Source organism: Falco biarmicus, chromosome 3, assembly GCF_023638135.1.
Source record: "Falco biarmicus isolate bFalBia1 chromosome 3, bFalBia1.pri, whole genome shotgun sequence".
NCBI classification, from domain to species: domain Eukaryota; kingdom Metazoa; phylum Chordata; class Aves; order Falconiformes; family Falconidae; genus Falco; species Falco biarmicus.
Genome location: NC_079290.1, coordinates 40,156,720 through 40,169,935, shown reverse-complemented (window position 1 = coordinate 40,169,935; position 13,216 = coordinate 40,156,720). Strand labels below are relative to the sequence as shown.

Genomic DNA, 13,216 nt, shown 5'->3' with positions numbered 1-13,216 from the left:
CTCACAAGTTGCCTATTATATCCTATAGGTATCAGAGACTATTCGGTTCACTGATTTCCAGAAGCCACCCTTCCACATGACAGCAGAATTAAAAAACAGCATTTATAATCTGAAAACTCACTCAAAGTAATTGTCAAAAACCTCAGATTCAGTTGTTTAAACAGTTAAATATACCCCAAACCAACCCCCCAGTTGAATCCTAGTGACTGACATAATATCCAATGCCTAAAAGGTATTGAATCTGTCCTTTTGTTTGGTCTGATTTATTAAGTATCCGTGTCATCTGTACTTCCCTTTTCTATTCACAGGCTCATACCTTTCTTCATCTTTTTAGTATTTTACAAAAACTTTTTTTAATACTTTTTGGATCTGCTGATTTAAAACAATGAACCATGGACAGATTTCACTCTTACATGCTCGTCCCTTCCTTTCATATTGAGCTTTAGCAGTAATTACTTATTTTCACTGTTCTGTACAAAGCCTTTTCAATCTTCCAAGTCACTAAATAGCTTCTCATGTAGCCATACTGCTTTTACTATTATTCCTATATTTTTTCCACATTGAGACAGCTTGTCACTGTAATTTAGTATTTTCTTCTAGAAACCTGTAGCCCTTCAACACTCTTGATTATAAGGAGTCCCTCTTTATTTACAGATCTCCAGCTATGTTAAGACATGCATATCTAAAGTCAGTATCATTATTACTTCTGCTTTTTTTCTTACTATGGATCAGGAATACCTTTTTTTTTGATCACATATTCAAGTTGCTTTCAGCCTCTCAACCAGCTCCTTTAAGTCAAAACACAAGCTAGTGTAGCTACTCACTCCCACAGTAACTTCCAGAGAGATATTTTCTATACATTGATATGCTCTGGAAGGTGAGAATTCTACACAAAGTATCACCAGGAACCTCCAGACATCCTCACTGTCACCAACTTCCTCAGTTGGGATCTGTGCTTGATGTACTGTTCTTTCATATCACAAGACCATCTTTCCAATGTTTCTGCTAGTCCATCTTAAGATTTCATACAGGAACTCCTTTCTTGCTTGTCACGGACTGCAATCACGGAGTTAAATAAAGGGAGAATGAAGAATGCACAGGCAATCTTAATTTAATCTTTTCCTTATTTTTGAGAGAGGAGTTTATGCTTAAATATTCTTTTAATACAAGTTCCAAATAAACCAAAATCAAAAAGTATCACAATACTAAAAAACATTCACTATCTAGAGGGAAACAGAACAGCAGAGTAGCAAGATCAGAAAACCGAGGCTGGCTAACACCATAGTCCTTCAAATAAAGGAATAAACAGCTGCAAAAGGCAGAGTAGTGACACAACCAGTGGTTTATACAAATATTTCCAAAAAGGTGGAAGTCTTTGTAATGAAGATTACTTAATTCACCTACCTCTACAGGGAAGGATGATTCAAGGATGAAATCAAAACGCACAACACTGATCCAAACATCAGTTCCAAAAGAAAGTTTATTCAAGCAGTTGAGACATAACTGACATAGCAGTGGCTTGTATTCTGTTGCTAATTCTGTCAAATAGGATTTGTGCAACCCCTTCATTTATCCTCCACAGATTTTTCCAAAGTGTCAAGCCCATAAGACTCAAAGCATGTGAAGCGAAGAACACAAAATTAACTGGCATCAGTGGAGTAAAATTCCTGCCGGCTCCCCAGACAGCTTGCAAGCACCTGTATCATTTCAGTCCTGATAGACCGCGCTCACTGTCTGTCATAGTTCAAGTTAAATATATCTCTGAAGCCAATAGCTTCTAGCACCTTTGCTAAGCAAAAATACATTCTTCTTCCTCCAAACTGGCACACATCTTACTTGGCCACCTCTGGAACTGGTGCAGCAATATCTCAAATGCCACAGCTGAATTCTCACTTGTGTTGATTCCTGGTGAATCATAAAAAGAAGCAGAAGGTAGAGCAGAAGCATATAAAGATGCAATACGTGAAAAGGGGGAGAGGGTAGCAACTTAGGACAGGAAGAGGTTTGAAAGTTGATAACATGAGTATTTCAGAATGCATCTTCTAGAATCAGATAGTTTGGTTACTGTGCACCATTACGCTAGACATTCTGTATCACATGAATGCTTATTAACAGACAGAAAATTATTTCACTGATCCCTGTGACCCTGTCAGCTACATCAAAAGGCAATATCCTATATTCCTAAAGCATGCATGATGGCATCATGATCACATTTCCCAAAACCAGGGATCTTTTTTCTGATTCTACCACAAACAAGGATTATACCCATGGACAGACAGGTAGACAGACTTGAACCACAATCCCTGACAATGCAACCATGCAGTCAAAGGTATTTTCCTCTTCTACCATGAAAAACTATCTAGCTCTTGTAGGTATGCGAAAATCGCTTTTTTTTTTAAAGGCATTGAGAGAGGTATCACAGTATCAGGTGTCTCTTTCCACTTCTAAGCCCATTGACAGAATTCTTAGAACAGCTTTGCCCCTCCATTGGAAAACAGGAGCCTAGAGAGTTAAACAAAGCTATGTGCGAACAAAAACATGTGTACAGTGAAAAAGCAAGGCACCCTTAGTTATATGGGTCACTACCAAGTACAAATTATGTACCTACAGCTGAGAGCAACTAAGATAGCCAACAAATATTGTTTAATGTATGATACTTCATGACTGGAGTGGACAAAGAATACATACAGTGCTGCACTGGCTTTGTTGATTAGCAGTAAAATATTAACACCATAATCCAATCAAGTTCGACTGTGTGCCCATACTCCTGGCTTATTATCTCCTTGGAGCCAAAAATATAAACTTTATAAAGGTGAATGATACAAAATAAAATTGAAGAAAGATCAATGTATATATTCAACTGCTTTATCTTTGCAGTTCTTGAATATTCCACTTTTTGGTGTTTCAAGGAATGCTGTATGAAATGTGCAGTGTCTTAAATGGGTAAACTAAATGATAAGCTTAGACAAACACTATACCTATGAACAACCTTTAAGACAGACTTGAAAGTCTATTTTAGAGACTTTCCTCTTTTTGAGAGAAAGGAAGGGAGAGAAAAACTGAGCTGATTAAACCAAATGAAGACTCAGTACAAGACAGGATATATCGAGGGCAGTGATAGGAGTATGGTAGAAAACAGCTGGGAGAAAAGCAATTTTTCTCTACCTGCAGAGCAGAAACCTACCAGTAGAGCAAAAAGTGGGAAACGGGCAAACAGCTTCTGTTCATTTCTGCTGGAGGAAGAGTTCTATCACCACACCTTCTTTTACCACTAAAACAAGCTGTGATGGGCAATTAAGGTGACACATGGAAGCCTTTTCACCTGGAGTGGTAGGGACTCTACTAGCCATGTTCAGTTAGGCAGTATCATGAGGATATGACAAAAAGACAGAACAGCAACTTCACTGATGAGGAAGCACGGGTGTCCAGAACATCTCACTTGAATACTGTTAGAAACCTATTTCCACGCACTCTAATTCCACTCTCTTTGTTGCAATGATTCAAGAAAGGAGTAGCCTTCCAAGGTCAAGCCTTCCTAGGTACCATAAACTCAAATCTGAATTTGTCTTGTAAATCAAAGAGGAAAAGAAACGAACTCATAAACAGTTAAAATTTAAAAATCAATCCCTCAGGGGCTCTATTCTTCTACTTTATGCTGGTAAAGCCACTGCACCCTAGGGAGACCTAACAATTTTTCTTCAGTAACTACCAACTATTCTCTTCCACACCCAAAGATTTAGATGTATCCAGCAAACTGTTAGTGCAAAAGCACTGTCAGTACTATGATGGAGTCCTAGCAAATAATTTACATTTTACTTAAGAGCTACAGGCTGCCACCTTCACCCTTACTCAAGTTATAAAATGTTTCACAAAAAATGTCCTTTCTGTTTTGAAGAAGCTTTTGCATGCAGGAAACAGATTTCTTCAAGCTCTCCCTCACTGAATGAATGCAAAGCAGTAACCCCCTACCAGAACAGGAAGAGCTGTTAACAGGCTGCAACAACCGTGTTGTTACACCACCACCATGTTGATTCATAAGCAAAGCTGTTGCTACTCTGCTAGTGCAACTTACTAGCCTGAGAGAGTAAGATCAGCAACAACTCTATTTTCATTATTTTGATTCTTCCATTCACACATTTCTTACAGAAAAGTATCTCAAATCCAGAATATGACATTCTAAACACTGGGTAGATAGCCCTACTTTTCAAACAAAACGCCTCTACAGAAAAAAGAAAACCCATACCACACCCCAAAAAACCAACACACACACCCCCTGCATTTTTAACACTGTTAAGTATTGCTGGAACTGATTGCATGTTACTCTCCAATTAGAAACCTAACTTTAAATACCAAAAACTCTCAAAGGCAAAAGAAACAAGGTAAAGATTAAAAATTGTGAAATTTAAGAAAAAATTACCTGCTACAGTCCATCTTGATACTTAAGGAAGCTAAAGAAAATATGACAGTTCCTATAAATCAAAAAAATCCTTTGTTTCCTAATCAATCATGCCATTCAAGAAAGCCCCTGCAGAGTATATTCCTTAATTCAGCTGAAAACATTTGGCCCAGACTACCAAACTCACAAACCATCCAGACACTTGATTATCAGAGTCCTGCATGAATTTCTCCTAATTGAAGTTCTCCTGGTAAGTTTTAATCATGGCCCAGAGGAGGAAAGAAAGATCATTGTCTGGATGTGCCCAATTAAGGCTTCAGCAGGACACATAACAAAACAGCCTCACAAAATACCCTGTCTATAAAAAATAATACCAGGATTTGAATTTGAAAAATTGGTTTTCAGTTGTGTCTATTTTTGGCTGAATATCAGGTTTTCAATCTGTACTGAGAACGCAGAAGCAGATTAGTCTCCTCCTCCTCATTTCTAATAAAACATGTTAACATCTGGCAACCCAGTTCTAATGTTGTTTTCCCAGACCAAGCCATACTTCAAGTTCTAAATGTCAGGCATTTTGTACATTTCTCTCTTTTTAAACGAACCAAAAGACAATGTATGAATCTTTTAATGAGCTACTTACGAATAAGTTTCCACCACTAATTTTTTTCTTCTTCTGAGCATTCAAAAATATATTAGGTGATGGATTCGGGGGGTGGGAGGAAGGATTGTTGATTTCCCAGTTCGGTAACAGAGTATTACCTACACATGCTCCAAAATATTCTAAAATATTTGATTGAAAGATCAAAGCAACACAGTCCTCTTCTGAAGAGAATAATATGCTTGACTAAAATTTACTAAGAGACAAATTCAACCTGAAATCAGAACTACAGTATAATTAAAGTTAAATCAATAACTACACACACAACACACTGTACTCCAGTCTGAAAAGCTTTTTGCCAGGGAATCGTTTTTTTTTTACAATGAATCTGTCATTTTAAAGCAAATTAAGTGAAATTCACTAATAAAGAATAAAATGAAACTAACAGCTAGTCATATGCTTTACAAACTGTGTCTTCAAATGTACCAACACCCAGTACAAGCCTCACACAGTACTAAAAAGTAAAACACAAATAATTTCATCTTTTAAGAACAAGAGTCTTGCATTATTTGAACTGCTTCAGTTAATGAAACTGATTTAAGACAACAGCAAGGGCTGGCACAATGAGGGCAATCATATGTCTACCCGGGAATTTCTCATCTTTATAAAAAAAGATTCCAAAGGTCGATAACCAAGATGAAATGCTGTATTCTGACAAAAAGCCTTTGGAAGAAAAGGGGGGAAACGTTGGAAGCCACAAACTGTAAAATATTTAAATATTCATCAAATCTGTATCCCTAAAGACGATGGGGAGTGAATTTCTATGCTTAGGAAACTTTACTCCATTTAGTTGCCTTGTCTCTTCTCATTATTGGCTATCAATTTCTAATCAAGAAGAAATAAATAAATCTATGTGAACAAGCAGCATCAACTTTTAGAAAGCATTTTATTCCAGCAGACTTTTAGCCCCTATATTTGCTATACTCTAGTAAACTATTATTATCATTTATTGACACATACAGGATTTTCTTCTTGAGGCTGATCAAGCAGTACTTTTAACTAAGTTGAATAAAAAAGGTAACAAACAACTTTGCAATTATCCAAGGAGAAACAATTATTTTTTAATACTGTGTACGAAAGGATGAAAAGCTAGTATTCTCAATCAGATCACTAATTACCAAAACAAGGTGCCTTGTAATTCCTGCTCTACCACCATTAACTTCTGTCCTTTCTTTTCTAACATATTAATACTGCTCCCAGAAATTATGGGGTTCCCTCCCTTCTTCCCCTGCCACCCCAGACTGATACCTGTCTTTCATTCCAGTGATTAAGGTCACCTCAGAGGGAAAACAAAAAGAAAAAAAACCTGCAAAAGCTGGCACAGATTCCAAAACATCTCTTGAAAGCCCTCACCACCTGTCAAAAGCAGGCAGAAGAAAGGTTACCTGACCTTCATTCTGTCACAAAAGGTTGATTACTGGCTTTTTTTATTTTAAAGCATTTAACTTATTTACTTTGTTTTCATTTGGTTTTAACAAATGAAGTTATAACAGGTTTCAATTAATGGGTAATATAGTCTCTTTCTCCCTTCAAAAGGCAAAAACCCAGCCCCCAGCTGACAGCTCTGTCACAGTCCTTCCCTACTTCAAAACCATGCAAGATACACAAAATTTTTGGCTCCAAGTACTGAGAAAAAGACCTTTGCCACACTCTTCCCCTCTGCACCCCCCAGTGGAAACTTTAGCCTGTGAACTACTTGAAAGTTCATCCCTTGTTTGTAAACCAAGGCTGCTTAAGAGACAGCATCATTATACCAAACACATTTGCATTCACTGAACACAGCCATAACTATGGGTAAACTCAATGGAAGTTGCACCTTCTCTCTTTCATATTAGTAGAGGTAATTTAATCACAATCTCTGGGAGTATTCATAAGTACAGCCTGTATCTGTAAATATATAGTGAGGATCCTTTAGTCTGCAAGTCTTAGCTTGGTAGAATTTAAGCAAACAATTAAAGTGCTTGATCACGTAAGTTTCACACATTGTTTGAGCTAAGCTGCTTTAGCTTATTAATTACAAACTCACCAAGCTTTCCAAGGGAGCAGCTTAATAAGACAACATTCCCTGGCTTTTGCAAACATATTGTTTTCTCTTTTCCCCTTCTGAGAGCTTGAATAGCTAAGCCTAAAAGGAAGTGCAAGACACTATCAAACACTGACCAAAAATATTTACAATCAACCGGAATAACTATTCTTTACAATAAATGCCTGCCTGCTTTTATTTTCCTGATTTAAATCATACACATATTAATGAGATATCAGTGTTCAATGTGACAGGTTGAAAGCATTCATTGTTTTCTATATTTTAGCTATATAGTTGGTCTATTTGGAAGAAAGGTCTGCTGACCAGGGACACTGGTTTCAGTAAACTTATGTACTACTGCTTTCTTTTCCGGAAGTGAATTCTTTTATTCTAGCTCAAAAAATGAGGCAAATTGTCTCCCAAAACACTATTTATGCAGGCAGATACAAAAACAAGCAAATGAAACTCTCAGGGCCTAAAGCCATAACTTCTGTTTTACTTAAAGACTACAAATTTTAAACTCCACTTGATATTCAACTCACTTTAAGAGATTATAAAAAAACCCCAAGATTAAAGTAACTCACTCTGTTAAAATAACTAAAATATAATTTTACATTTATCTTATTTTACTGTAGCATGGCTATATGCCAAAGCTAATATACCACATATCAGTACACACTGATAACTGAAGGTTACATAAAAGACAACAACCTTTTACTGGACAAGAGAAATGCTTTTTGTTCTCCACTCATTCTGGTCTCCATTATTGTACTTGCAGTTTTTCTGTTTAAAAAATTATGGAAATTTTTGTCTTCAACAGGGTTTCACCAATGGCATCTCTAAATACTTCAAGTTGTTACTAACGACCAATAATTTAATTGTGTTTTTATCCCAGAACTGGTTATATAGTTACAGTAACCACTAATTTTGTTTTTGTTTTTAAAATATTTGAAACAACACAAACAGCATCCCATACTATGATGTTTAACAGTACAGAACACATGTGCACCACCACTGAAGTTTCAGTTGATTGAAAGCTTTCCTCACTTAAGGTTGGGTCTGTTGGGGATTTTTTGGAAGATGTATTAGAAACAGTTTAGAACTTTTTCCAGGACAAAGCTGTCAAAGTTATTTCCAAATTATTAAATAAAAATGCTGCCAATATTGAAGAAAGATTAAGCAATAAGAAATTGTTCTAAGAACAGCTGAGAACACAGACTTCCACTAAGACAAGACAAGCAGGTAAAGAACAGAACCAAGAAAGTTTAACCTAAAGCATGTGTCTTTTTTTTTTTTTTGAGATTTCAGTGGCCTGTACACATTCTCCCCATTCTCTACCCCACTGGGTGAAAACATTAAGGTGAAACTTGTGGAAACCTTTTGTATTGATATTGGTTTGGGGCTTGTGACCTCAAACTGTAGCATGAATTCTGCATTTTCACCTAGCACAATTATTTTATTAAAAGCCTGTTTAGACATACATTTTGAAGAAAATCTATTGCTGGAACAAGACCTTTCAAGCAGCACTTTATTTTGATGTCTGCATGTAATTTGATGGCGGCCCACCAACAGGCAGTTTTCAAGGGCAAAAAAAAAAAATCCTGATAACACAAACACATGATGAAGGTTAACATTCTACACTCTTTACTAAAGCTGTTTGTGTCATTAATTACACTAGTTCGGTATTTAATCAGATTTAAATATATCCACATGTACAAATCTCATGTGCCGAACTTTAAAGAAAAGATGAGAGGTTACTTTGGTGATAAAATGCAAACCTGAAACTGTGCCCATAGCTGTGTTTGTGAAAGCTGTTTAAATATGTCCAATCATAGTACAGGGTTTGAAGTAACCTGGTATTAAAACTGAAAGGAGGGGAAAGGTGAAACAACAGTAATTAAAATGTCAGTATTATGGATAAAGTCAATCTTTCAAGTTGAAGAGGGAAAAAGTATCTGTGAGTTGAGAGAAAGGTCTTAATCGTCTAACGCTTTGTACAACAATTATGTATTTTCTGTACATTTTCAACTGAACTTCCTTGGTTCTATTTTCTACCTCCTCTTCTATTCTTAATGAAAGTTCTGTGTTTCCAGCTGTCCTGAGAAAAAGTATTTACTGCTTATTTCTTCAGCTTTTGCCATATATTTGTTATCTGTAGCTTTACTACTTCAGATTACTAAAGATGCTATACCAAATATTCTGAAGCTAATCCATTCTATTCACTTGTTCTAAACTACTTTCTACTTTTCAGAATATTTCTGGGTTTTTTTTCAGGAAAAAGTTGCACAAACTTGAGCCCTTTCTGGGAAAAAAAATCTTGAAAACAGATGCTTTTCTGTCAAGGTTTGTTTGGAGGCTTTGTTTAAGAAAAAAATTATGATTTGCTTAAAGTTATGCAAACCAGGTTTAAACCAGTCCAGTAGTGGCAAATTAGACAACACTGTGGATAGAAAACAAAAACATAAGAGTCTCATCAACATTGGTTCTATTATTCCAGAAAAAAAGTGTTACAGAAAACTACCATTAAAGAATGTCCACACAGACAATGATCGCAATGAATTTAAATGAGACACATAGAAGCTCAAACTCTCAAGTTTTACAATTTACTATGCATCAACTCAACCACAGCAGCCCTTCATGTTCAGTACCACCGGTAAAATGAGGTGATTTCTTACGGTTCCAAAACTTTCCTTGTAGATTGACTTAGAACAAGCTGATGAGATAACTCTAGCTTTAAGTTAATCAGAGACATTTCAGTGGATCTGTAAAAATAAGATGTAATTAACCCAGGGCATCATATATTGCTGTCTGAATTTACAGCAGTTTAAGAAGTAACTAAAACTTATTTAACATACCAATATATCATTCTTACCAGAAATATAAAAAAAGGAATTGTCATAATACCACAGTGATAAACGACTGGTATAGTCAGAGACTGCAATGAGTTGCACAAACATTTCAATTAAACATTGGGTATTTAAAAACACTGTACATAATCAAAAAAAGGATGTCTCCTCTTTACGTCAGACAACTTACATATTACATGTTAGTACAAATAATAATAAATTAAATGATCCTGAACCAAAAAAATACTTAAAATTATATACAACGGCTTTCTTTGTGAAATGTTTTTTGCACTGGAGATTTAAATGTTAATTAATAGAAGAATTCAGAGCCGTGAAGTCTTGTTCAGCAGGGAAGGTGTCTACTATTCAGAAACTTCCTAATTTTACAGTTCACTTACTAGTTTTCCATTTATGCTTCCTATTTATTTTAAAAAAAAATCCCAGACAACTCTATTTCCAATTTGCTAAACTACATTACTAAATTCTGAGTTTACTAAACTCAGAAAGAGGTCATCAGAACATTATACAACTACCAGTACACAGACAAAAAAAAACCCTCCATAAATTGCCTTGAGCCTCTCATCAAAAGACAACAGAAAACCATTAAAAAAAAAAGTGTATTCATACAGCTGGTATTTCTGAAATGAAAGCAATTATAACATTAAAAAGCAATCACCATGGCTGTATTTTCAGGAAATGAGTGCTACCCTCCACACATCTTACTTTGGGGCGACATTTGTCATTCACATATCTTAAACAACGTAATTTGTAATCACTATTTCCCCTTTACTAGGGGGAGCAACAGGAATGAGGGTGAGGTAAGCTGTAGAAGGTAATTTACTAGGCCACAGACAGCAACACAGCAGTTTTACAAAGTCCCACTGAGTGCCTCCTTCAAGTTTCAGAGCTGTCACTCCCCAACACTTTTCACACAGCTTTATAAAAGATACTACTTGATAAACTATTGCCTCTATTTTGCAGTTATTCTTGTGAAAGTCTGAGCATTAAAAGAAGAGCATTACAAAAATGCATTTGCCAGATAAAGCTGTTAAAAAGAAGGCAGATCAGACTGTCTAAGCTACTGCTAAATGAAGAACATTCTGTACAGTACGTTCGAGTTCTCGATCCCATTTCATTTCAACAACTCGGACGCACCATGGGGTTTTTATGCTTCTAGACTTCACGAGCAGAATTTTTACCCCAAAGTTCAGTGCTTTGACATTTAACTCTTTTTAGCTATGCTAAATTCAGACTATCAGGACAATTAAAATAACATAATTCATTCTGCATACTCTGAGCTGTTCCATTATTAGTAAAAGAAAATGTAAGTTATACTGAACCAAAATGAAAACAGGAAAGAGAAAAGAAAAGAAACAGCAGTCTGAGAAAGAGAACAGAAGCACTAGATCATCCAGATCTAAAACCAAAATGGAAAACTGTAAGAATTCGGGGGAAAGCTGAACAGTCGCAGGTGAAATAAGGAAAGACAGGGGCTACTGCCACAAAACCCAGCAATCTTTTCTCCCACCCCAGTCATAATAAATCACCATCCACTCCGAGCAGCACACAGTGAAAGCGATCCATTCTTTCAGAGTAATTTCTGCAGCTACTATTTAAGAACTCCTTGGGAGAAGGTATGAATAAATAATTCAGCTGGAAATACCTGTCAAGCAGCAGCGTGTTTCATGCCACTGTACCTACAGCAACCCCATCCAAGTAAAACCAGACGTTATCTGGCCACAGGACCGACACCACATACAATCTCATTTTACCCGAAGAAAGAGGAGCCCACGGGCAGCACGGGCACACGGCCTGGGACAAAACCCGCCTGCCCCAGCCCCCCGAGCCCGACAGTCAGGGCGCCGTAACCCCAAAACGCCCGGCAAGATGGAACCGTTGGCCAGTGGCTCCCTCAAACCCTGGGGAGGGGGAGAGGGATCCCTTCGCCTCCCGAGGGAGGGGGCGCACCGCTGCCAAACCTCTCCCCGAGGCAACTCCCCCCCCACCCCCGGTGCCTCCCCCCACCTCCTCCCCTCCCCCCCCCCCCCCCCCCCCCCGCCATCCCGCCCCGCCCGCCCTCACTTGCGGCTCCCTCCTCCCCCCCCCCGCACCCGGCCTCGCCCCTCACTGCCTGCCCCCGCGGGGCGCCGCTCCGGCCCAGCGCCGTACCGGCCCTAGCCCGCCGCCCCCCGCCCTGCCCGGCCCCGCCGATCCCCCTACACCCGCGGCCGCAACCCGCTCCCTCAGCCGCTGCCCCGGCGGCCGCTCGCCGGGGCGCACCACCGCGCACATGCCCGGAGAAACAGCTCGCGAAACGGCCCCTCCCGGCTCCGGGCCGCCGCCGCCGCCCGGCCACCGCCCCCGCGTCCCGGCGCTGTCCGGGCTCCGCCGCAGGCTCCTCACCTGCATAGACGCCATGATGGATCCTCCCCCTACCCTCTGCGCCGCCGGCCCGGACCCACGGAGACGCAGCGCCGCGCGCCCGTCCCCTCCCCGGTCACGTGCCCGCGCCACCGGCCGGGCGGCCGCGCATGCGCGAGGAGGGGGCGGCGCGGCCGGGGCTGGGGCCGGGGTGGCTGGGGCCGGGGTGGCTGGGGCGGCCGTCGCCGACGTCCTGGCCTGCGGCGGGGCAGGGGGCCTTATCGGCGTCTCCCGCCGGCTATAGGGTCGGCCGTCACCGCTGCCGGGGGCGCGGAGCGGGCTGACCGCCCGCCGCGCTCCGTTTGTGGAGACTGTTAGATGTGCCCCTCCGGAGTGCGTGAGGGATCCGGTAACGCCGGCGGTGCCCGTGTACGGGTCTCGGGGCGCCCCTCACGCCTGGCGTGGCCTGCGGGAAGGCCGGCCTAGGGCCCTGCAGCAGGCCTGGCCCCGCGGCGCTCCCTGCGCGCAGTACGGCCGGGCGGCTGCGGGCGAGGGCCTGGCGGCGCCTCCGGGTGATGGGCGGCTCACCGGGCGGGGGAGGCGATTCCCTCTGTGTCCCGTGCTGGTCCACCACAGGCCTTCATTCAGTCTTCAGAAAGCCTGATTTTTCCTGTACTGCCCAAATTAGCATGGGTGTATTTTAAGTGGGGGAGCATTTTTGGATTCTGCATTTTCCTTTCCTGAGCCGGAACATCCTTTGTCCTTTGCACTGGCTGATTTTGTGATGACTCTGTAGGTGGAAATAAGCACCACTCAGTAGAAGCAAACTGCATGCAACCAATAAATGAAGCAACTTGCAGATACACTTTTCATAAAGCAGTTACACCAGCTATAGTATTTCAGACCTAATGGATCCTGAAGACAAACCTACA

General features: G+C 40.2%; 1 protein-coding gene across 3 annotated transcripts in view; it reads right to left on the bottom strand.

The window, feature by feature from the left end:
* The window catches only part of UBE2W (ubiquitin conjugating enzyme E2 W), a 32,665-nt gene extending 20,209 nt beyond the window's left edge, over positions 1-12,456 (bottom strand). For 2 of the 3 annotated variants that reach the window (XR_008820682.1, XM_056331104.1), the window contains exon 1: positions 12,327-12,456. Coding sequence is in view for 1 of the 3 variants with exons in the window: in XM_056331104.1 (XP_056187079.1) it covers positions 12,327-12,341 (15 nt within the window). In the remaining 2 variants the exon portion in view is untranslated. Of the gene's footprint in view, positions 1-11,586; positions 11,877-12,326 lie in introns of those variants that run through there. The other variant, XM_056331105.1, reaches the window with a different exon arrangement.
* Positions 12,457-13,216: the final 760 nt, after the last annotated feature.